Below are 27191 nucleotides of genomic sequence, written 5' to 3'. Positions count from 1 at the left end.
AAAAAAACATATGAATTGATTCAATGTGAAGTGAGCAGAACGGGTAAACAGTGTATATATATGTGTGTGTGTGTGTGTGTATATATATATACATATACATATATATATATATGTATATATATAAAGAGAATATTTATACGATGATCATCTTTGAAGGACTAAACTATTATCAGCAAAATAAGGTCCCAGGAGACACATGATAAAAAATGCTATCCAAAAAGCCAAAGAAGGAACTGTTGAATGTGATTGCAATTGAAAGCATGCCCTCTTTCATGGGGAGTGGGTGGGGAAAGGAGGGAGAAAATCTGGATTGGAAAATGACAGAAAACAACTGTAAAAAACTGTATCTGCATGTTAATTAAAAAAAGAAAGAAAGCAAAGGGGATGGTCTAGATGGGTCACTCATCTTATCCCCCACACTTCCCCCCCAGGAAAAAGCAACATACAATTCTGAGATACTATCTCACACTTAACAGTTTGGCTAATATGACAGGAAAATAAAAGGACAAATGCTTAAAGATGTGGAAAATTGGAATACTAATGCACTGTTGGGTGAAGCTGTGAATTGGACCAACCATTCTGTAGAACAATTTGGAACTGTGCCCAAAGAGCTAAAACCGTGCATTACCTCTGACCTAGCAATATCGCTGCTGGGTCGCCAATCCAAAGAGATATATATATACAAAAAATATGTATAGTAGCTCTTTTTGCAGTAGCAAAGAACTGGAAATTATGAAAGATGCCCATCAGTTGAGCAATGGTTGAATAATCTGTAGAATATGATTGTGATAGAATGTTATTGTGCTATAAAAAATGACGAGGGGGATGCTTTCAGAAAAACTGGAGAAAATTTATATGAATACAAAGTAAAGTGAGTAGAACCAGGCGAACACTGAGTGAGTAATATTATAACAATGATCACTTCATTCCAAGACAATTCCAAAGGACTCTTGAGTGTAGACTGAAGACAGGACCAAGAGGAGCTAGAGAGTCTGACAGATGTGTCTAAATCAGCAAAAGGTTGAGTCTTCTAATAAAATCTATTGAATAACAATGATTAGTTATTACCAGTAAGAGTAAATGAATACTTATGTTCAGTCTGAAGGAGTCTTTATTCTGACAGATAAGCACAGATAGGTAACAAGGTTGAAAAGAATGGTAGTAGGATCTGATACATATAAGGCGAGGAATGTAAACTCTTATCTGGCATTTTTATCCTTCTGCTAGAGGAGAGTGGCTATAGGCTGAACAGTATTAATGATTACTAAAAAGAAAATAGTAAATTCTACTTCTGGATGCATAGTAAGTAGAAAGAATCAATAAACCTTTTATATTGCATGATGCTAATAAATCAGTACTAAAAAAAAAAAGGATAAAAAAGAATGATTTATATCTGAGGGTTCTCAAAATGGCATTTTATTTTATAAGTATCAGAAAAATTTTCGAACTTTCTGAAAGTTGACATCAGTCTTTAAAAGAATTTGAAAATGGAATTATGATGATTATATGATGAAAGACAAAGCATTCATTGCCAACCTACTTGCAGAAAAGTCTACACATAATACATTTTACATTTGGTGAGGATATAGGCTGTTAGTTTCACGCTTATTGTTAGGGATGAAGAAAAAAAAAATCACATCAAGGGAGTAAAACTAGAGAAACTTTCAAATTCAATGTCTTGAAAATATGACGATAAACATTAAGGCAAAAAAACAAAGATAGCTATAATGATACTTTGTTTAATGAGCTAGAAAAATATTTAGGCTTTTATAATGCCACGGTAAAACTGAACTGTCAATAGTCTTCAAAGAAATCACAAAAAAATTTAAATTTTTAAAAGGATTTTGATTAAAAAGAAACAAAGAATGGAAAAAGGAATTTTTTACTATGTAACTGAAAACTTTCTACTTAAAAAAATTTTTTTTAAACTCTTACCTTCCGTCTTAGAATGAATATTGTGTATTGGTTCCAAGGCAATGGGGGTTAGTGACTTGCCCAGGGTCACCCAGCCAGGAAATGTCTGAGGGCAGATTTGAACCCAGAACCCCCCATCTTTGTGCCTGGCTCTCAATCCACTGAGTCACCCAGCTGCCCCCAGCTTTTAAAATTCTTATATATATATAGAGGTAACTGGCAGAAGAAACAGCAAAAATAAAAAAGCTAAAAAATCAATTAAATCATAATTTTATCCTTTTTTCCTGAAAAAGACAATACTTTATATAATTATCAAAGAAAACTTCCCATGAAGAAAAGGAATAGGAATTTGGTTAATCCATATTATCAGACTAAGAAAAATGATGACTTTATAAAACACTGAGCTCTTGTGTTTTACTGTTTCTGATTCTCCCTTGTCTAGTCTGTTCTATAAATCTAACTTTTTATTTTTTAAGCAATATCAAATGGTTTTGATTACTGCTGCTTTATAATATGATCTGAGGTTTGGAAGTACTACTACCCAATCATCCTTACCTCTTTTCATTATTTACCTTTATATTTTGTTTTCCTAAATGAATTTTGCTATTATTTTGTAGAGTTGAATAAAGTATCCCTTTTGATCATTTAAATAAAGCCTTAAAGTCATAAATAAACATTGGTAGTACTGTCACTTTTATATATTGCATGGTCTAGCCAAGAGCACTGAAAATTTTTCAGCTGTTTGGTGAGTTCTTTATTTACAGTAAGGAACACTTTGTAATTGAATCTGTATAAGTATTTTGTGTGTTTTGGGATAATACTAACTAGGTATTTTATGTATTGTGAAATTATTTGTAATGTGATTTCTTTTTCTATTATTGTCTCTTGGATTTTATTATCATTACTATGTAGGAAAGCTCCTGGTTTTTAAGGTTCTATTTTATAGTCTGAAATGTTGCTAAAGCTATTCATAGTTGATTCCCTCTGAATTTTATTTATTTATGAATAAGACCACACATCACCAGCAAAAAGGGAGTTTTATCATTTCTTTACCCATTTATATATGCCTTTATATATATATTTATATATGTGCCTTTTACTTCTTTCTTCTATCTCACTGCTACTGTATTTTCCAGAATTATATCAAATAGTAGTTGGGAATGTGGGCATACTTGCTTTACTAATGTATTTCCTGGGAAATCTAGTATATTCCCAATGTGTGATTTGTTTTTAGCTTTAGCTAGATAATTCTTATGATAGTAAAAAAGTTCCTTCATGGGGCAGCTGGGAGTCAGGTTTAGAGACAGGAGGTCCTGAGTTCGAGTCTGGCCCCAGACATTTCCTAGTGACCCTGGGCAAGTCACTTAACTCCACTGCCTGGCACTTACCACTCTTCTGCCTTAGAACCAATACACAGTAGTGATTCTAAGATAGAAGGTATGGGTTAAAAAAAGTTCCTTCAATGCCAATATATTTTGCATGGTATTTTTTTAATGTGAGCACTTTGTCAAAATAGTTCTCTATCAATTGGGATAATCATTTGGCTTTGGATATTTTTGTTATTAATGTGATTAATCATATTACTTTCCTAATGTTTGAACCATCCTTTTATCAATGGTATATATATCCAACTTGGTCAATTGTAGCTAGTCTGTTTGATAGCATTTTATTTAGAATTTCTAAATTGATATTCATTAGTGATTTAGGTCTATGATTCCCTGTACTTTAATCTTTCCCTTCGTTAGGTAATGAACTCTATTTGCCAGTCAGTAACACCCAGTTAAGAAGGTATCTCCTTTACAAGGTTTTTCCCCATGTTCCAGTCATTAGAGCTTACTCCCTCATGAAACTACTTTGGCTATATTTATCTGTATACTGATGATATCTTTCCAGTAAAATATAATTTCCTTAAGGGTAAGGAATACATAGATTTTTTCTCCAAAATTTTTAGCACATGCAATTGGTAATGCTTTCATATAGCAGGACTTTAACATATGCTTATTGAATTGAATATGCTATCTAGACATTGAACAATAATCAGAAGGATGCTGACAAAAAAGATGTTATTTTTACCTTTGATACTTACTGATACATTACCACTGTCACTACTTGCAATCTCAGCTGCCTTTTCAATAATCTGTTTTAAGAAATACATAAACATACCAAAATAAATTTAATGGAATAACTTAAGGATCAAAAAACTTAATTATGATTTCATATAAAACTCAGTTGTGAAAAAAACATAGGGTAAATGATTGCTAAATATTGGTTGGTTCCACATATTTCCCATGGTTTTTGATTCTTTAATATGGAAATAAACTGAAAGGCCCTGTGATCTAATGGAAAAGAACACATTGAGAATAGAGAAATAAAGCCCTCTAGAAGCTTAATTTTTGCATGTAAATGACTAATTTGAGGTACATATTATTTTGAAAAAGTAACTTGCCCAAAGACCAACAACTATAGCCCTAGAGGTGTAACTAACTAGAATGTTAATTTCCCAACTCTCAGTTCAATGTTCTTCCCATTAAGCTATGTGGAGAATATAGATCATTTTAAGGTATATGATGGCAACAATTGAAAAATGCTATTAATTTACTGTATATGTCAATTATGTGTGTATTGAAAACAGTCACCTTACCTTATCAAAGGGAGGGTAATAATAAGGCTGTTTTTTATTCTCAGGGAATTTAATATGTAAAGCTGTTGCATTTTCAGTATATGGATTTGTTTGAACAGTTCCCATTGGATTTAACATTTCTTCAAGTTCATCTATAACAATTAAACAAAAAATTCTTTAAAAAATGAAAAAAGTCTCTATTAGCACGAACCCTCAAAAGCTAAGTAAATAAACACAAGAAAAGCTAACAAAATGTCTAAAAGTTTGTGCTAGTGCTTAACACAAAGGTCTTAATACAAACTGGCTTACTTTTAAAATTACCTGATTTTTTAAAAATAAATTATGACGAAACATGAAGGCTACACTGGAAACTATTATTTATACTTTACAGCATACTATTTTCAATCTTCATCTCCAAACATGTATGAGATTCTCTGACTTTAAACACTACCTCCTATAATCCACCCATACACACCCTTTTAATGACCTCTTAACCATTTCTAATTATTACATGGGGGATCCCAAAATTTTTGGTGCAATTTTGAGCTATTAAATATTAAAAGTGTGCTAAGGGGGCAGCTAGGTGGCTCAATGAATTGATGAGAGTCAGGCCTAGAGACAGAAGGTCCTAAGTTCAAATCTGGTCGCAGATACTTCCTAGCTGTGTGATCCTGGGCAAGTCACTTATCTCCCATTACCCAGCCCTTACCAAATGGAAGGTAAGGGTTTAAAAAAAGTGTACTAAAACATTTGGGTACCCCTATATTAATTTTTCCCCCCACTACTCAACTTTTGAGACAAATAATACCATGCTTGCAAACCATTTCCTTACCACACTCCTTAATACTCTAGAACCTGGTTTTCATACTTAAGCTAAAAGAGCCCTTGTGAAAGTCAATAACTTTTTCCCTCCAAATTCAATGATTTTCATAATTTATTATTCATTGTCTTTAGTTTCTCTTTGGTAGCTGACCTAACTTTCTGGTGACTATGCTTTCCTTTAATTTTTTTTAATTTTACTTCTTTAAAATTCTGACAAATTTCACCTTCAGTAACACTAATGCTTTTCTTTACATTTTCCCAACTACTGTGTTTCTGGCTATTACCACTGTGCTATCTTCTTTTCCCCTCTCATCTAGTTTAACCATTTCCTATTAGAAAGACCAAAAAGGTTTAGCAATTTATCCAAAGCTAAGCTCAAATAACTAAAACAGAAAGGCTTAAAAATTGGGCTTTTCTGAGTCTTTAGAGGAATGCTCATTTACACAAAGCATTGTCTTAAAGTATTTGGTGGACTGCTCTTCTATTAAAGGATGATAAATTTAATGCCAGGATGAATTTTAGAGTTCAAATTGTAAAATCTCTTCATAATGCAAACAAGGAAAAGACTAACAACCACACACGCGCAAAAAAATCAAACGTGAATGTTGCAATATAGCAAGGAAGCACAGAGGACAAAGCAGCAGGCTTGGAATTGGGAGAACCTGGGTTCAAATCTATTCCTCAAAATTCTAACTAGTTCTTTGACCCTCAGCAAGTCACTTAACCTCCACTGCCTACCCCTTGCCACTCTTCTGTCTTAGAATTAATACTAAGAGAAGGATATGGGTTTTAAAAAAAGTGAATGTTGCAAAATTGTAAAAACCAACTATACTCTAAATATAAGAAGAGATGATACCAGTGTACTCTTTGGAAGACAGGAAGCCTACAATTAAGAAATACTGCCTATATTTTCAATTTTTTAAAAAATAATAGGTCTTAATGTTTTGAATTTGGGGTTTTAATAGTTTTCTAGTTTTTTCCCCCTTCAAAAAATATTTTTTGTCCTAAGGCATGGATTTTTTGAGGGAGAAGAGAACATACTGAGAGAGATTTAGGGGATAAAAAAACAAAGAATATCAGTTTAAAATAATAGCTCATGGGAGTTTGATTACCTTATTTTAAAGTTAACTAAATAAAAAGAAAATGTAAAAAATGTGATAAGGTTGTCACTGGTTTGAAGATTTACAATACCAAATTATATATTCATTAGTTTGTACAAATCCAACCATTTCGTTATAAGACATATGAGATACCAGCAGATTCTCTAGTCTATGTTTAAAGGATAAAGAGATCAATGTGAATTAGATGCAGAATTTAAAGGAATAATAGAAATCACAAAGTACATTTCTCTAAATTTACAAATGAACTGAGAGGGATGAGACTCAATGGCTCAATGGATTCAGAGTCAGGCCTAGAGATGGGAGAACCAGGTTTCAAATCTGGCCTCAGACACTTGCTAGCTGTGTGACCCTGGAACAGGTCACTTGCCTAGCCCATACCATTCTTCTGCCTTGGTACCAATACAAAATATTGATTCTAAGACAGAAGATTCTAAGACAGAAGGCAAGGATTAAAAAAAAATAAATTGAGAAAATAAAGAATAAGTGACTTGATCAAAGATATATGACTAAGACCAAAGGACATACAGAATACTGAACTATAAGACATACGGCATAATAAGTGGCAAAGATTAGGTTTGAGAAAATTCCTTTGACTCAGAAGCTATGGACTTTCCACTACACCTAAATATACAGGAAAAACCAAGGAGGTAAGAGAGCACAAAATTGTTTTTAAAGTAGGAAGAGCTCAAAAAATATCACATGACCACTAATTTTCCTGTTACTATGTCTGACTTGGCATTAGGCTGTTGGTTTACTTGTAGGGGATTACCAGTACAGTTAAATAGAAAACATTTTAAGGTTAAAAAAAATGATGAAGCATAGTTTTTTCTCCAAAGCCCTACTATTACTTTTATTCCACTAAAAATATCATGTTCTGAAAGCCACAACAAATTATATTCCATAATGAAATCATCAAAAGGGTCATTCCACTCTTCCACTGTCCCTTCTGCCCTACTCTGTGGCAAACAGCACTTTTCTGGCAGCTCTTTAACACATTTGTCATATAATAAATAACTATGTTTGTGTCTTAACCCCTGCTAGACTGCAAACCCCACAAGAGCAGAGGTTGTGTGTTGTCTAAAGCTCTCTAGCCATTAGCACTGAGTATACAGTTCTGCATCACTAACAGGTGGTGAGCTTTCGTTATGAAGGTGAACTTAGTATGATATGGAATAATTAAGAAAAATATAATGAATTTCAAAAGCATACATCAATATATTCATAAGAAAGGTTTATATTAACTTGATAATCCAAGATATATGAGGAATTTTCAAGTTAATGTTACTTAATTCTTTATCAAAGAATGCAAAGTAAATGTTTAGATTAGAATGCTCTAAAACTTCATGTTACACAATATGAACAGGGATTCCATGAGAAAATAAGAATGCTAGCCAAAGATTCTGCATAAAATACAAAATTATGTGTCAACATAATTAAATGCATTATTATTAAATGCAAATTCTTGGCAATGGAGAACAGATGAAGAAACATATTATCCCCCTCACACCACTGAAAGCTAGGAAATAATGGGTGCAGAGTGCTGCATTTGATGTTGCTTTTTTTAGCCAGTTTTCCTTATATATTTTTGTTAAAAAGAGAGCATCCACTGGGAGAAGTGTCCTATCAAGAATTGATTGATTGGTATAGAAATTAAAGTCATCAAAAAAATTTAAAATATGAATCAAGAGTATTTGCAGCTGATTCCTTCCCTCCAATGAAAAGAGGCTTTATGTCCTCTACTTTGTTCCAAAATTTCAACTCGATCCCTTTATCCAAAGGAATATTGCAGGTCTAGAGTCCCTAATGAACAGATATAGGCTCTGTTAATACATTTCAAGTCATAAAGTGATCTGTAAATAAGTTATTTTGCTTTAGAGAAGGAATACAAATATAATAAACATGATGCAGTATAAAAATATTTTTTTCCATTGATAGAGCATATAAATAATGATCCAAAGTGCTGATTCGTTTATTTCAACTGAATAAGGAATTTTATTTGCAAAACGACTGTGTAATAGAAACAACTATTCTAAAAGTTTCAAAATTAGAGCTTAATTCTTACCAGGAAATGATGACCAGCTGTGCAGTATAATGTCTCCACTTTTCAGCTGTCCTTTAAAGTCAAATACCATGGTATTTACCCATGCCACAGGATAGTGCTATGAAAGAGAGGCGGAACACATTGAACATGCTAAGAATAAGCCTAAAAACTTAAAATACCTCATCAGATCCAATTAAAAAAGGGTTTGTTTTCTTACTGACAGGTGGGAGGAAAAGTTGTTACTTAACTGTAAGAATTTTTTTTAATGTTTAATTAATATGTTCCCTTAACAAATGTGCTGAATGTGAACAATGAGAATACAAGTATAATCTTTAGGTAAAAGAAAATGTGTTCTGATGATGCTATTGAGAAAACATGGCTTCAAATTGCTGTATCTTAGAAAATAAAATGATAATTATTTTTATAACATTCTTAGTATTAAAATTTATAAGAATTGGGAGGGTAACAATTCAATAGGATTAGAAATAAAGTCTTTGGCTAATGGTTTAAAAGTCAGTGACCAGCATGAAAGGAAAATAAAACCAAGGGAGTTTTGATGCACCCATTCACAGTAAATTAAATTGATAAATAACTAAATTCCAAATTCTTTCAATTTTCAGGATCTAAGCTAATATGATTATTTTCATTTGGAGATTGTGACAAGGTCGGGTTCCATGACATAAGATAAGTGTAACACTGGAAAAGAATTAATTAACTATCAAAAAAACTGAAGGTCAAAAGATTATGGCATAGCTAGACCTTTTTTTTTTTAAACCCTTATTTTCTGCCTTCGTAACAACTCTAAGAGAGAAGGGAAAGGGCCAGGCAAAAAGGGTTAAGTGGCATGTCCAATGTCATAGAGACATAGCTAGACTTTTTGGAAGTAAAAAAAGATGGGAGGAAAGCTCTAAAACATACATTAGGATGAATTTTCTTGGTCCTGAGTTTTAATCATTCACTAATTTGCAAGTGTATATATAACCTTCCTTTTCATTTCAACTAATGTGAAATTTTAAATTTGAAATTCAGCTTTTTTAAAATAGAAGAAAATAAATTACCACTTTTCCAGCTTTCCTGATAGTCTGATATTTGGAGGGATTAATTGCCTTAGTTGACTTTTTTGTTTTCACTTTATCCACAGCATAAACTGCAAAACATAACCGAGCCATTCGTGGTAAGTCACAGATGTTAATATCAAATTCCAATGGTTCACTCCAAACGTGATCATTTCTCCCAGATATCTCTGAGCTTACAACTGGTTTACAAAGAAGTTCTGTTCCATGAAAAAGTCCAGCCCTGACATGAACCTGAAAAGAGATGTGGAAATTAAGTTTAGTACTAAACATATTGAATAGGAAAAAACTTAGAATAAAAATGAATTCAAAGGGAAATAAAAACCTGGTTAGAGGCTGAAGAAGACCTTCCTCAATTCTGTTTCATTCATTCAATTCATTATTTTCCCTTCCAAATCCTCTCTTCTCCTGAACTTCACTATTTCAGTCAAATGTATGACTTGACATTTTTCTAGTCAACTAGAGTTTACAACCTCAGTGTCATTTTCCACTCAATTCTCAATCACTCCATTTATTTAGTCAAATCTTATAAATTTATTTCTTTACCACAACTCTTTTCATATTTCTATTCTCTACCATGCTCTCATTTGGCTCCTCAAAATTCTTGCTTGGATTACTACAAAAATTTTCTACCTGAACTCTCTATCTCAATTCTCTTACTACTTGAACCCATTTTAAAAAAAGGTTGCTGAAGTAATTCTTCTTAATGCACAGGACTGGCCATTTTACTTCCTCTTCAAACTTGGGTGGCTTCCTATAATCTTGATGATGAGATAATTTTCTTCAAAATCTGATGTTCTATATTTCAACATTCTTACATTTAATTCTTCTAGCTAGACATTGTTTTCCAGCCATATACTCCATTTTGGTATAGTTGCAGGAGTGTTTCCTCGTGCCTAAAACACACTTGCTCCCAGCTTCCAACTTGGCTTCCTTTAAGTACCATCTCCTCCCAAAATTATCTTCCAGATATTCTCTATTTACCTTCTCTATTCTCATTTTTATATGTTGCCTCCCTGATTAGAATTTAAGATGGGAATACAAAGAAAAACCTAAACCATCTTTACCTTAAAGATCTTACATTCTAATGGAAGAGGCAACATATGTAAATCAGAACCAAGAAGGAATATGACCATAAATTTACAGCTGGAAGGGTCCCTAGAGGCCACTGAGTCCAATTGTCTTATTTTACAGATGAGGAAATTGAAGATAAGAGATGTTTGAGTGACTTAGCAAGGACTGTACAAATAATACCAAGAACTAATTGAATGGCTTTATTACATTGCAGGATTAGTCAACTGTCTGCCAAATAAACTAGGAAAATGTACACTTAATACATTAGAGATAAAATGCCTTTTGTTTTATGTAATTGTATAGAAATGCACAATAAATTCCCATGCATTTAACAACTTGTGGCCTATGAAGCTGTCATCTATTTTTTTTTTTCTAGGAAATGTCACTAAATTTTCTGTGTTCAACATGCCTTTTTTTTTAAAGTAGTGTGGACTGATGGTATAGGTGAGTGGATAATAAAAGTTTGGCTTGCTTCATATAAGTATGTAATATAGTTTCTTGGCATTTAATGCCTATATAAAATATATACCTAAAATACTAAACTTCTGTCTTAGGATCAAGTGGCAAGGGTTAGGCAATTGGGGGGGGGGGGGGGAGAGGGGGGGTTGGATTTGGCCAGGGTCAAACAGCTAAGCTAGAAATGAACACAGGAGCTCTCATTTATAGATTTGGCTTTCAATACCCTAAGCCAGTGATTCCCAAAGTGGACGCTACTGCCCCCTGGTGGGTGCTGCAGCGATCCAGGGGAGCGGTGATGGCCACAGGTGCATTTATCTTTCCTATTAATTGCTATTAAAATTTTAAAAAAAAATTAATTTCCAGGGGGCTAAGTAATATTTTTTCTGAAAAGGGGGCAGTAGGCCAAAAAAGTTTGGGAACCACTGCCCTAAGCTAACTTAGTTGCCTCCATGCCCATATAATATGATCCTCATTGATTGCAGTATGTATCAAATTAATCTTTATTAACTGGTAAACATTAAATCTATCCAATGGATTAAATCTAATTTAACCTGATCTTGGAAAAGTGATTGTTTTTCAAGAAAACAGCTTAGTTTTCACTTCTTATCTTTAAAGGACAAATACTAAACACAGACAAATTTTAAGATGTTAAATAAGTTTATTTAAATGGTCCATTAAGTGATAGATCAATCCTAATGTTAGATAAACACTTACTTTGACAGTTTCTTCTGTGTTCAGTTTAGTCCCCTTAACCAATATAATTTGAAATGGTTGTGTATTCTCCCAAACATTCTAGAATAGAAAAAATTAAGATTATGCCTGTTTTACTAAATTGAAAAGATTCTGCACAAAGCAAATTAATGCTTTAAATAATATAATAAGTTAAATAATATAAATGATATAATAAAATTTAAATAATAATAATCTTACTGTTTTATTAATTCCATTTAAATAATATTTAAATATTTAATGTTAAATATTTAACTAAATATTAAATAAAATAAAATTAATTTAAATATAATAAAATATATAGGAAAAAGGAAAGTAAGCTGACAATTTGGGATATGAGGGAATCTGTAATCAAATATCTGATAATGGTCTGAGGTACAAGATAAATAGCAAACTACCAAAACTATATAAAAACCAAGAGTCACTGAATAAGAATTTAAAGGATATGAACAAACATTTATCAAAACAAGAGTTACAAATTATTAACAAACAAATGGAAGGTAGTTGCAAATCAAAAAGGGCTTGGTATAATTAAACAACCTTGAAGTTGGCAAAAATGACAAAACATGTGTTAGTCATGTCTGATTCTTCACGACCCCACACAGAGTTTTCTTTAGCAAAGATACTGGAGTGGTTGGTCATTTCCTTCTCTAGTGGATTTAGGCAAATGAAAGTTAAGTGACTTCCCCAGTCACACAGCTAGTGACTATATGAAACTGGATAACTCAGGTCTTCCTGACTCCAGGCCCAATACTCATCCACTGAGCCACTTAGTTGCCTCCAGCAATCAGTATTGCTGGGCTGTGGAATGTCAGATATACTCACATCTACTTGATGAAATTGTGAATAATTAGCCCCAAGCATTTTAGAAAACAAAGTAGGAATTGTGATGATAACAATGACAATGATCATCCATAACTTTTTACTTCAATTTTCCTCACTTTTCAAGGAAATGAAAAGTCAGAAAGAAAAGTCTCATACACACCAAATTACTCATATAATCACTTCTGGAGCATCAAAGAATCAGAAAGTAAGTACCCATTGACTGGGGAAGAATAAACAAACAGTATTATGTAAGAATAACGAAGCATCAGTGCTATAAACAACAAATATTTAAAATACATAGAACCATGGAAAAATTTATGAGATGAAACAAAGAATGACAAAATACAATATTCTGCATTAGGTATGGAATATTCTATTAAGGCATAATAAATATTGACAACAAGAATGTCTCCAACATAGAAGGGGCATATGAGAACAATTTGTTACAATGGCCATGAAGGTGGCTGAAGCAGGTGCTGTAGAGCACTTAAGAGCTTGGTCAGACATCCAAGATGTCAAGATCATCCACTGCATCCCAGGCTACTGCCAGTCATCTTGACATTTGTTTTGTTGTGCACTTTGAAGACTCTGGAAGAGAAAGTGAGGTCGAAGTCTTTGTGCAACTTTGCCTCCCTTAAATTTAATTTGTGGGTGAGTCAAAAGACATCACCAATGATGCCACTTTAGGTCTTTTTTCAAGCATGAAGGGCAACAACCAACCATCCAATATAAATTACATTGGTATTGTTGGGATAATATTCACAGGCTGCTTTCTGTTCAGCAGCTGTACAGCATTTTCCCTCTGAGGAGAGTCAGAAGGCTGATACTGTTAGAATTCTCAACTGAAAACAGGCCAAAATCACAATTTCCCTGAAGATATACAACTCGGTATCTTCTTGATGTAATATTGATTATACTGATCTGACTGCAAACTAATACAGATGATCTTGAATTAATTAGGAGTTAATCTCAGGTAAGAGCTGATGATTAGCCTGAGAAATCTTCCTCAGTCAGGGAATCAATTCTAACTGTCCTTGACAGAGAATCTTCTTGGAGACGATGAACTAGACTAAAAGCATATCTCAACAACAGGACACTAATTTAATTTATAGGTAACAGGAATATTTTGAGGGTGTGAGGATCAAGGATTGGATGGATGAGGATAAAGGTTTAAAGGATTAAACTAAACTAGAAACGAATTGATAACCAGTCAGGCAGTTCCCCTTGGGGAAAAGCCTTGGATGGAATACTGCCACCCTGGCTGGCTTGGCAATCTTTGGCCTAATTCAGCTACTAGATGACAAAACTAAACTTGGCTGGTTAAAATAAAAAATAACTTTTGATCTTCAGAGATGACTTTCTTGATGGTATTGTTGAATATTTTTTTGTTGACAATGATTAAACATACTTCAGATTACAGGATAGGTCTGTTGACCTAAGTAGCTGATCCCTAAAAAAAATCAGTTAACACAAGTCTTTGGTGAAGCTTCTGGGTTTGACTGGAAAGCTTTTCCCCTTCCACCTTTTCCACCCACCTAACTCACAACTGAGTCCCTTTGCATTGGGATGATCTCCTAATAATAGGGGTGCTCCAATGGTCTTCCACTGTCTCATGCCAGCTTTGGGCATTCTAAAATCTGAACCCCGCCCCCTTTTGCTACAGTTGGCACAAGATGGCTACTTGCAAAACTATTTACAACACAAGATGGCTATTTGCAAAAGCTATTAAAATATCTTGTGTGTGTGTGTGTGTGTTTGTGTGTGTGTGTGTGTGTAAATAGACATAGAGAGCTAAAAAGGAAGAGAAGACCAACCCATTACTCTAAGAAGAATGAGACATGGTAAAGAATAAAGTAAAACCATCTGATTGGCAGTTTTTCATACTAGTAGTTGGAATTAGGAACAAGGATCCTGGAACAAAGATGGAATATATAAAAAGTCAGTATAACCAAATATTTCCTTTTGTTCTTAAGAATAATAGAGGGGGCAGCTGGGAGGTTCAGTGGATTGAGAGCCAGGCCTAGAGATGGGAGGTCTGGCCTTAGAAACTTCCCAGCTGTGTGACCCTGGGAAAGTCACGTAACCCCCACTGCCTAACCCTTACCACACTTCTGCCTTAGAACCAATACACAGTATTGATTCTAAGACAGAAGATAAGGGTTTAAAAATATATATATATATAGACGTAATTTACACAAGATATTCTGAAAATATAATCCCATTAGCAGGTTAAATATATTTAAAAGGTAAGTATTTCATTGCCATTATCAGGTTAAAAATATTTAAAAGGATCAAGCACTTCTAGGCAAAAAGCTGAAAACATTAGTTCTATTAACATCATTGCAGAGAAGATATTAACTGGTGTAATTAGGAGAATTCAACTTAACTCTTATATGAATATAAGGCACCACTCTAAAAACAGTTGAATTGGATGCCATGTTGTTGAACTATCTTTCCTTTAAAAAAATGTAAATAAATAACCAAATACAGAAGTAAAGTCAAAAACATAGAAGAAAACCTTGACTGAAATCCAGTTTTAGTAGTTAATAGATGAGAAGAAAAATTTTAAAGTCTAAAATCTTTTTTTAAAAAAGATAAGAATTTTCAAAGACAAGTCAATAAGTAGCAGTCTTTTGACATCTAGTGTGGTAAAAAGAGAAAAAAGGAAGAAAAATAACAAGAACTGAAATGCACAAGTTGAAAGGTCATTTCTTCTTTAGGGTTATTTAAGGATGAAGACTTAAACTTACAGAAATTATTCGTGTTTTTTTTGGTGGCAGTGGAAGAGGAAGGTTGGATGAATTTCGATTTATGGCAGCTTCTATGGCAATCATTTCCTGTTCACACATCTTCTTTATATTGCAACATTCAACAAGAGTGAGCTTGGGAAGAGTCCTATTCATAACACAGTTCCGAATATACTGAAATAGAAGACAATTATTATAAAAGTGAAAATTTCATCTTTTTTAACAGGCTTACTATACAATCCTTTTAAAAAAAACAACAACCTTTTCTTCCATTTTCAAGCAAATACTAAATAACTGGTTCCAAGTGTTAAAAGGAATTTCTTAATCTCTCCCTCTGTCTCTTTAAGAGACAGAAAAGGAGGCAGGAAGAGAAACATTTCTAAGTAAGAATTAGCAGAGAGCCAAAGGTTCCATTACCTAGGAGATGAGAATCATATATAAGAAGCATCTTTGAAAGTTTTTCTTTCTCTGGCTTCCTAGAGAGCAGGGGTTCTGTGTCAGTTCCGCTCAGTCAAGAGGAACTGTCAGTTACTTTTGACAGTCTGGATTGAGATACTAATTTAAGGAGGTGGTAGTAGATTAACGCTTACTGATTAGCTTAGGTAGTTAGATAGCAAATATAATCTTAGTTAGACAGAGTAGATAAGTTAGGCTTACTTTGCCAATCAAGAAGATCCTACCCTCAAAGGCAGTTAAATTTAGGGTTTCTTAGAAATTTTAGTTAGGATTTGGATTTTAGGCATAGTTATATAAGATATTAGAGTGATAATCTCACTTTCCTCCCTCCTATTTCCTATCCGAACTTCTCAGAATAAATTAAGTGTTGTTGTTTTTTTTTTAGTCAACCTGCTCTTTGTACTTTCTTCAAACTCCTACCCAAAAATTTTAACACTTCACACAAGGCAAATGAGCAATAAGAGTTAGGTAATTGGAGTCACATACCAGGGTCACATAGCTAGGAAATGTCTGAGGCCAGACTTGAGACCTAGCTCTCTATCCACTAAGATACTGCCCCATACTAGCCTTTCATCACAATGCTTCACAAGAACATTTTAAAATCAAGGATGAAATTAAGGTAGAAAATAGTAGGAAAACTAGACTGTGAAATGAGTCAGTATGGGTTACTTGAAAAAAATCTAATTGGGAATGATTACATTCACAAAAAGTCCAAAATGTTGCAAAATTTTGATGATTTTTTCCTTTGAATATCAATAAAAATTTTTAAAGATTCAAGCAAATCAATAATGATAATCATCAAGACAAAGGAATATACAAAAAATAACAAGAACCCATTTAGGGCAAAGATGTTAAAGAAAACTCTTACTTTTGCTTAATTTACTTGAATTTGTTTTCTGGTTTATCAAACACTGAGTAAACTTCCATTATTTCTGATTTTCCTTTAGCTATTCCACTTATGCATCTATCTATTTTTGACTAATATCAAATGATTCTGATAATTTATGAATGATAGTATAGTTTGAGGTATGGAAATACTATTGCCTTCTTCATCATACCAATTTTTTAATTACTTTCTTTGACATTCTAGACATTTTATTTTTCCAAATGTTAGTATTTCTTAAATGTTACTATTTTACCAAGTTCTATAAAATATCTTGTCTCCTGATTCCGATAATTTGAAAATATGAAACACTTAGGAAAGAATTTCCTATTTCATAAAAACTGTTAGGAAAACTGGAAAGCATTCTGACAGAAAGTAATCCAGAAACATCAAATACTGGGTTATTAGACTGCCATTATCTAAGTATTAATGGGATCAGTAATTCTACTTCACTATTTTAAGGCAATTCTTTTGGCTTTCCTGATGCACTGCACCATGATGTAAAAAAAATGTAAAAGTCAAACTTTTCATGAAAAGCAAGGATGACTGAAGTGTGATAACTACGACTATAAACTCTTGCAGGGCCAAAGTTACATCTAACAATTTGTCACCCCTACTGACTTACACAATTAAGTTCAAAAAATGGGCAAGAAAATTAAAAAATATATTTTTAAGGAACTGAAGATGAATATACAGAAATACAGATGGCAGCATAATTTGGATATATATAAAATGGATGTTGCACTCTACTACTAAGGATAAACATGAACTGGAAGATCTGCATGGTTCATGATAGGAATGCACATCCTAGCAAAATGGCATAAAGAGACAGTATTACTTTTTTTTTTTTTTTAAACCCTTAACTTCTGTGTATTGGCTCCTAGGTGGAGGAGTGGTAAGGGTGGGCAATGGGAGTCAAGTGACTTGCCCAGGGTCACACAGCTGGGAAGTGTCTGAAGCCGGATTTGAACCTAGGACGACAGTATGACTTTTATAGCTACTCAGTGGCATTAGAAAAAATATGGAAAAATGGAAACATTTAGAAAAATATTATTTTATAATACTCTGAGCCTTGAATTATCAGGACTTAGGAATTCTGAACAATTTAAAAACTTTTCAGATTTTTGGAGAATAATAAAGATACAATGATACCCAGTTATTAAGAAAGAAGTAACAGAACCAAGATGTGGACTAAGATATGCATTTCTAGATTAATCCAATTTAGAAATTTGTTTTGCTTGACTATAAATCTGTTGCAAGGAATTTATTTTTCCTCTTTTCCTTCTCTTCTAGGAGAATAGGGAAAGTAACAAAGGGATAAAAAGGGGGTAATTAAAGCATTTCTTTTAAAAAAATATACACAATAGACAACAAAAAGAAGGCTACAGAGAATCAGAGAGGTATGGCATCATTAGCTGAACATTATATGTTGGGATTTGTTATATATTTACAGGGAAAGCAAGAGGCAAATAAAAGACCTGTAGCCACAATACTTTTTGTTCTAAAACAGATATATAAATGTCCATTTCATTTGCTACTTGTTAAGTGTATATATTAAAGAATAACAAATTTTAAAAATATTTAAAATTTTAACAATTTACATACTTGGAACTGAATTAGTGGGTGATCACCAAACACATATTCTAGTCTCCCACTGACTTGTAGCACATAATCATAGGGATCAACTTCATCTTCCTTCCCATGGATAGTCAACCGTTTTCGGATCGCCAACTCATTTAGCTTGATGGGATTCATGTTAGGAGATACTTGGAAACTAAATACATCCTTTTAAAAAGAGAAAGCAAGTTATAATTTAATAAAATACTGCATTTATGATACTGAAATTTATTTTTGCCACAAAACCATTCAAAATTCAGAACCTTGAGCTTCCAATTATTTTGATGTGTTGGTTGCCACAAAAGAACATCAAAGTTTAATCATTATTTGCACTTTCGCCTGCATTAGAAAACAGATATCAACTCTAATTTAGCACTTCTCAACTAGAATTAAAAAACAATCTGTTCCAATTTATGGTGAATTTCTTTTCCTTCCTTCCTTCCTTCCTTCCTTCCTTCCTTCCTTCCTTCCTTCCTTCCTTCCTTCCTTCCTTCCTTCCTTCCTTCCTTCCTTCCTTCCCCTCCCTCTCCCTCCCCCCCCCTCTTTTAAATAAAGCCTTTACTTTCTGTCTTAGAATCAAGACTGTGTATTGGTTCCAAGGCAGAAGAGCAGTATGGGCTTAGACAATGAGGATTAAGTGACTTGCCAGGGGCCACACAGCTAGGAAGTGTCTGAGGCCAAATTTGAACCTAGGATAGGCTCTCAATCCATTGAGCCACCCTTCTGCCACCCCCGCGGTGAATTTCTGAAAAAAAGAATGTCAGGTCTAGGAAGGCAATAGTCTCACTATACTCTACTGATAGGATCACATATAGATTTTCAGTTCCAGGTACTATATCATAAAGGGAACCTTGATAAAAAACAGAATCCAATGAGCTAAGATCTGGAAATCACATCAAACAAAAGAACTGGTGAATGGGCTGGAAATGTTTACAATAAAAGAACACTAACATAAGAATAAACAGATTTTTTTTAAATGAGGTAAAAATATGTAAACTGCAAAAGGCAGTACTAGAACTAGTCAGGATAAATTTCACTAATCTTGGTATCTTCACAAGTTGTTAAGCAATTAGAATTCTCCAACACTGCATGATGAAACTGAAAATTCCTTATAATTATTAAGCATATCTAAGCAAATCCTAGATGATCATTTCTAAGAGGTGTAACTTTTATAATGCATGAGGACACTGAATCAGATTGATCCTAAGGCTCCTAGTTCAATTAAGGGTAGATGGAAAAAAAAAGTTTTTATATAACTATTCAACTAGGAAGACAAATTAGTTCAAAGATACAGTGTGTAAAATGCCTCTTTTAATAATCTGTAAGAATAGTGGGTTTCACCTGTATCATTTCCCCCTTATGTTTCTATGTTTTCCATAGAAATTTCTCTTGTTCAGTATAACTGAAAAATGAAAGAAATTGGAGAACTATTAAAAAAGAAATTATGTAAACTTAAGTCCATTTAATGAATCTGGGAAGGTGAGGAGGTGAAAGGGAGAAAAGTATGATTTAAAAGTCAATTTTTAAACTACAAAAACTAGAAGTCAAACGAATTGTTTTCTTTCAGGTCTAAGTATTACCACGACTGGTTTTACTTTACCTGAGTGACACAAAGATTAGTTTACTGTAAAACAGGGTCTGCTGAAGCTGTTTTTCTACCATAAGAAAATTAGAAAATCATTTCTCAAAGCCCCATTTCAAATTTTCCCAATTGCAATACTGATTGGAGGGAGAGGGAAATGAGTAAAATTACTAGTTGGTAGTAAGATTACTTGACTAGGATGCCCTTGTATTACCACCACAAAAGAAAAGTGATGAAATTTTCCATTTCCTCTCCACTAATTTTATTTGCATTTATGAGTTTTTCCCTTATTACCTAATTTTCAAAGTAACGACAGCCTCTATTTTTATGATTCAAGTAATCTCTGAAAATATAAAGCAAATTATCATGAAGCAGACTGAGTACATGTGTAGTCCTTTTGCATTTATGAGCTGTAACATTAATTTCTAATAAGAAAATGGAGACCAGGATGAGTGACAACCAACAGTTCAGAATTTGGAACTTACCCAGATGCCATGAGCCAAGGGAGAAAAGGCATTTGCTGCCAGCACTATAAAAAGGCAGGAGCTGAATCAAACATTCTCTCAGTTGTGAGAAGGGCCAAGCAACCTGCTCAAGTTACCTGTATCCTGTTTCTAATCCTGTTTTCATTGATTACCACATCACCAACTACTGAATAGAGCTGTAAGATATATACCAACTATCTGATTATCAAGAAGAATATCTGGGGCAGCTGGATAGCTCAGTGGATTGAGAGCCAGGCCTAGAGATGGGAGGTCCTAGGTTCAAATCTGACCTCAGACACTTCCCAGCTATATGACCCTGGGCAAATAACTTGACCCCCATTGCCTACCCTTACCACTCTTCTGCCTTGGAGACAATACACAATATTGACTCCAAGATGAAAGGTAAGGGTTTAAAAAAAAAAAAAAAAAAAAGGAAGAAGAATATCAAACTCACATCGCCTGGTCAGGGCCAAGGTGCTGGCCTTACCAGAGTCAAGAAGGAGAGGAACCCCTCCAGCCAACTGATACAACCTGATTATCAATTGACCATCCATCTCTATCATCTATAGTCTAGCATAGATTCCCAACACCTCATTCCTCAACCTTGATCCTTCCCCTGAGTTTATTATAATTAAATTTTCAAAGCTCATTTAGGTGAATGCTGGGTTTATCCTAAAGATCAGTTTAACATTCTTGCATCTAAGAGGAAAGGGAATACTTTAGCTAAATTGCAGTCAACCCTGTTACCCATTTATCATCAATATTTATCCAATCAACCCTAACATTTACCTATCCTCATCATTACCATCTATTGTGTAAATAGAATTAGCTCGATCCCATTAATAGTCAAAAATCTACTCAACCCAGGCGTGCTAATGATGTCACTCCCACCTCCCTTAGTGGGGAGGGGAGAGGAGTTACCCACACGTGACAATAAGTAACAAATCAAGAATAAGGGACTGCCCTTTGGGCAGTCCAAATCAATGTAGAAACTGCCATTTGTCCATTTGAATTAGAGGTGGACCACAGGAAGTGATGAAAGACACGATCTCTTTAAGTAAGTTAGTGAACTTCCTGTGGGGGCAGTTGCTGTCTCGAACTGGAAGAAGAAGCATCTCCTGAGACCACAGACAGCTTACACTCTATATTGTCACATGGGTAAGTTAGGCTGACTTCCTTGGCCTAGCTGGGCCAATTCTAAACTCTGCCTATCTGGCTGTTGGGCCTTGTGGCTTACAGCTTCATTTATTAAGCTTATAACCTTCTTCTCTCTCTGTCCAGGCCTTTGGCCTGGACTAGCCTCTCTCCTTTTCTCTTTACTCCTACTTTTTACCTACCAGACTGTAAATAAAGTCTTCAACCCGATGCTGACTTGGGTCTGATTTATTTATGGAATCAACCTAAATTGTTGATTCCTGGCAGCCACATATTTTAATATATATAAATACCTAAATTTTCCCTCTTACATTATCCATTAATTCAACTCCAAGACAAGTAACCAGAGAAGCTGTGTGACTTAGTTCACAGCTTCTCAGTCACTCAGTCTTGGGCACTGGAGGTGGGAACTGGTGCTTAGCTGAACTGCAAATATTTGTGGGACCTGGTGGTTAATATCTCAACCTTGGTGTACACTTAGGCTTCCCATCCTTACTCAGCTTAGTTTCTTATACCATCTGAGGACCTTGGGCCATCTCTCTATCAGGCCCAATCCGGAAGTACCATACCACCCATAACAGAGCTTGTATATCTTTGGAATCACTGGCAGAAACCATCCAACAAAAAGTAATGAAGTTTAAGCATTAAGCACCATGGAACAAAATGACAAAGATCAGTCCAGTAAAGTGGGGCAGGAGGCGTGCTGCTAGAATCAGCTTTATGTTTTACACTTCTTTGTGCTTTGTTCCATTTTTCAAAAACAACAGGAAATATTTAAAGTTTTTCTGCTTTTCTAAACCTTAAGCAAATGATTATATAAAAATTTGGGTCTTAACAGAAAAATCTGTTCAGTGCACTAGTAATTTACTAACAAGTTAAAAGCTGCCCAGTTCACAAATGCTATTATACTTTCTTCATTTCTAGGTCATTGGAGAACATAGCATTCATTTGACTTCAATGCCGAGAATTCAACGAATAGACTGGCAGCAAACTACAAGGTTAATACTGCAATCCCAAGTGAAAATGTTAAAAATTACATTAGAATAATATGAAGATACCTGGCAATTTTCAAAATGCACAGCCACCACAAGATTTCCACCATAAAGTTTATCTTCCAAATTTTCAGGAATGGAAGGTTCTTGTTCTGGTGGATAAGTATGCTTTAACCACTCCATCCAAGACAATCCTACAAGGGATTGGATCTTTTCTTCACTGAATTGGCGCATTTTACTTCGGAACTCCATCACCTCGGGATCTTCCAGGGCATCAAACTCATGGAGACCTAAATAAATTAAAAAACAAAAACAAAAACAAACACTTAACTAGCCAATCAAGTAAAAAGAATTATACTGCACAAGAGAAATATAAATACACTTGATAAAAGTTAATAGGTAATGGAGTTGCAGTCAGAGTCACAAAGGATTGAGCAAGCTCCATGTTAAAGATGCAATGTGATATTCCAGAAGGCTGGATCACAACCAAGAAAAACCTACTCAGCAAAACTGAGTGTAAATAATCCTTAAGGGGAAAAAGTAGATATTTAACAAAACAGGAGACTTTCAAGCATTCCTGATAAAAAAGGTTGGAGCTGAAGAAAAAATCTGATATTTCAATGTAAGCCTCAAGTATAAAAAGATAAACATGAAAGAGAAATCATAAAAGATTCAATATGATGGTTAAACTATTTACATTCCTATGTGGAAAGACTATATACATCTAACTACTACAAACTTTATTATGTGTAATTGGAATCTGAACCCCAGAACAACAATTCCCAGCATCCCTCCCTCTCTCCTCACATTATGTGCTGACATAGACAGGATATATACATTTTGTGTAGCCCAGCTCTCACTCTCTCTCTTCCTGTCATTGGCAGCTGGCAGAAGTGGGCTTTTTGGGACAGGCGAGAAAACGATTCACATGGTTTTAGTTTGGTTAGATAAATATGTTTTTATACTTCTATTTCCTTTTTATTCCTTTACTTCAATATGATTATTATTTCTTTTACTATTTCTATTATTATTATTTACTTCAATATGATTATTATAAAAGTTATTAATAAACTTTATAAAATATAATACTTGGAGTATTGGACATTAATTTAACTCCTACAATTATTACTGAGGCAGTTAAAAGAAGTTTACATAGACACAAGGCACGAATGTTGGAATGATCTCCAAAAATAAATAAAGGGTTGAGAAAGAACAACACACTGAGAATAAGAATAAGGAAGAGAGAGGTAGAATGGAGAAAATTTTTTTCATGTAAAGAGAGTCCTAGAAAGAAAAACCATTACAATGGAGGAGAAAATAAGGGATGTGGTGAGTAATGCTTGCACCTCACTCTCATCAAAATTGGTGCAAAGAGGGAACACATATACACACACACACACACACTCGGTTGTGTATAGAAATTTAACTAAATAAGGAAATTGGAGGGGAAGGGAATGGGAGTGGAGAGAGTTAATAATTATCCTTGAAAAATATAAAAATTAAATTATTAAAATATTAAACTTCATATGGATAGAAGATAAATTCAAACTTTGGAAAGTAATTGATTTGTATAACCTAGCACTAAGGATTTTCAATGCAAAAAGAAACGCTTAGAAAGAAATGTTATTTCGATTCCTATTTCTAGATAACCAAATGTTAGCATTTACTGAAAATTATGTATCTCTATTGTTAACTTTACAAAACTTAACATCAATGAAATTTCTACCAACATCAAAGTTTCAAATAGTAACAGCCATATTTACACAGTGAAAATATTGAGTACACCATTGAGTAAAATATTCTTTTCTATATTTAATTAGGAATCACTTGTACTTCAAGTAAGCACTTTCAAGCACTGCAGCTTCTTTTAAATTTGTGATTATTCAGATAAAACAGTATATCTATTATTAAGTAAAATTAAGAGAATATTAAAATTTGGATTTGGACAGTGAAACAAAATTTGACTTTGGAGAGATCCTCAATATCAAGATAAGAAACTCAATGCTTGATAGAATATCAGGAGCAATTTATGTGCTCTTCTTTCTGTATCACTTTACAAATAATCATCAGCTATAGAATAAAGCTCCAAATGTATGTGAGTTTATGCATCTGAAATATTTGAAAATGGGGGCTTTAACTCATTCTATTTTTACCTCAGTGCCTAGCAGATACTATGTGATTAATAAATATTTGATTAACAAGTGACTAAAATAAGAGCATGAGATTTAGAGCTGGAAGGGAAGTCTGAGAATATTTAGTTTTGCCAAGTCATTTGAGAGATTAAAAGTGGAGGCCCGTTGAAGAGAAGTCATGCTAAGAAAGCTATTGATAATTTTGTTGATAGTTCCACTAAGGCTTCTGGTTTAGATTAAATAGGAGTTGCTCTTCATATAAAGGGAATATTTACTAAAAGAGATTTTTTTTAAAAATACTACCAATATAAACAAAACTTGAAGAGGAGAGGTCATTTAATTATATGCCAAGTGATTTCATTTATTAATAATACATTTGTTTTATATTTACTAGCAAGAGTTGGATGGAATTAATTTAAGGATTCAAACATAGTGCTGTTTTATCTGTCAAATGGAATATTTCCAGATTTTAAAAAAAGCTATCAATAAGTATTTCCTGACCGAAATGAATATTTATAAGTATACATTTCTTTCCGTTCTATAACAAGTATCACAATAAAAGTTTAAGCTGAGGAAATCAAAGACCTGTTAAAAAAAAATCTAACTTGTTAATGAAAATGCTTTGGATCAAGACCCTCACAGTATCTCTGATGGAATATATAGTGATATAGCTATCATTCATCATGCAGAATGACCAGAAACCAATTGTCAGATTTAAAATAATACTAGTCATAAAAAATGAAATGATCAGGCATATCAACTTTAAGGAAAGCATATTTTTAAACTATTTAGTTCAGTATTATCAGTAAAGGTTTCATTGTCTTCTTATGGGCCAAGGCAGAGGCAACAAGCTTGCTCCTGAAGACTAAACAGAAGTTACAGTCTCACCAATTGTTTATTGTTTTACCAGGAGGCATGACCTCATCAATCCCTAATTGTGTTTATCTGATTACACAATCTGCAACTGTAATGCAGGCTCATTAAATATTTTTTGAATGAAAGTCCATTCTAAAATTTATTGAATTTGTTTCTTAAATGTACTATTAATATCTAAATATGCATACAGGTAACTCATGAAGTGTTCCCTACATATAATTAACATACTTATGACTACAGCCTCCACTCACTGGTAATCATATAAATGATTCTTAACAAACTATTAAAAATTGTGACTACATTGGATTTGATGAAATAAAGTTGTATTTCAAGTTATAAGGTATCTTAAAAGATTGGGGGATGGGGAGGTTAAAATTCAATTTCCAGCAGGATTAAAGACAAATATGAAATTATGTTTTTAATTCTTAAAAATAGAGGCTTAAGTTTAAAACTAAATTATATGTGCATTATAAAAGCCTAGATTTAATGTTTTAGGATTCATGTGCCTTGGCAGGCTCCGAAAGAATTGGGACTATATTAGTTGTTGAGTTAGTTAGGAGGATAAGATACATCAACAAAAAAATGTGAGAAGGAAATAGATCCTAGTGAATCCTTTTAACTGAGGTCTTAAAAGTAGATAAGACAATCTTCCAAATTATCCAATATATATGTTTCTTCTTTGGTTAATTTTTTCCAACATCCACAACGGATGTTTAGGATTATTATATAATATTTACTTAGGGAATGCAAAATGATTCCAAAATTCAACTAAGAAACATAATTTCTGAGCAAAAGCCATTGTTATATAAACACCATATCTAAAAATCAAATATAAAGAGTTTTTCCATGATCCATTGTAAAATAGGAAACATGGGTCTTCTTTATTACCATGAATAGTCCAAAAGTAACTATGTTTTTCCATTAAGGGATATAAAATGGACAGGACACATTGAAATTGACCAAGAAACTCAAGAAGACTTACCTAAACTGATTCAGAAGGAATTAAGCAGAACCAGAAGAACATTATACACAATGCCTACAGTAATGTAAATGAAACAACACTAAGAAATAATAGAACTCTGACTAACTATAATAACTAATCTCAATCCTAAAGACCAAAAGATGAAAAACACCTTTTCTCAGTAGAGAGGAAGGAGAATGCAAAGATAAAAAGTGGCATTTGGTCACATGCATTGTCACTAGGACATACTTGTTTAACTGGATCTCTCTGTCACAAGACAGTTCAATGTTGGAGGTAGGGAGGTTAAGGGGAAATAACTGGAATACATGAAAAATAAGACATCAATAAAGCTTAAAAATAAAATGGCTTGTAATTGTTTAAGAATTAAATATAATAGTAGCTGTGGGGAAAAGGATAAGTTTTTCGGGAACTATGAATATTCTTGTAAGTTATGAATGCAAAGTCAAGCAAGATTAAAAAAATAATTAATCTTTATTAATCTTCTAACATACATGATATGTAAAATATATTATAGTTTACAATACAATTATATAATTGTATTTTCATATAAAATATCTATTTTATATATATATATATATATATATATATATATGTGTGTGTGTGTGT

General features: G+C 33.4%; 1 protein-coding gene across 2 annotated transcripts in view; it reads right to left on the bottom strand.

Annotated features, from left to right (window-relative positions):
• The window catches only part of PIK3CB (phosphatidylinositol-4,5-bisphosphate 3-kinase catalytic subunit beta), an 86073-nt gene that overhangs the window by 46001 nt on the left and 12881 nt on the right, over positions 1 to 27191 (bottom strand). The window contains exons 3-10 of one of the 2 annotated variants that reach the window (XM_044669983.1): positions 22662 to 22885; positions 18370 to 18549; positions 15429 to 15599; positions 11839 to 11916; positions 9577 to 9825; positions 8540 to 8636; positions 4556 to 4686; positions 4001 to 4051 (exon numbers count right to left, since the gene is read on the bottom strand). In XM_044669983.1, coding sequence (XP_044525918.1) covers positions 4001 to 4051; positions 4556 to 4686; positions 8540 to 8636; positions 9577 to 9825; positions 11839 to 11916; positions 15429 to 15599; positions 18370 to 18549; positions 22662 to 22885 — 1181 coding nt within the window. Of the gene's footprint in view, positions 1 to 4000; positions 4052 to 4555; positions 4687 to 8539; positions 8637 to 9576; positions 9826 to 11838; positions 11917 to 15428; positions 15600 to 18369; positions 18550 to 22661; positions 22886 to 27191 lie in introns of those variants that run through there. The other variant, XM_044669985.1, reaches the window with a different exon arrangement.

This window comes from Gracilinanus agilis, chromosome 3 (assembly GCF_016433145.1).
Source record: "Gracilinanus agilis isolate LMUSP501 chromosome 3, AgileGrace, whole genome shotgun sequence".
In the NCBI taxonomy this organism is placed as follows: domain Eukaryota; kingdom Metazoa; phylum Chordata; class Mammalia; order Didelphimorphia; family Didelphidae; genus Gracilinanus; species Gracilinanus agilis.
The sequence above is the reverse complement of the archived record's forward strand: the minus strand, read 5'-3'. Positions and strand labels throughout refer to the sequence as shown.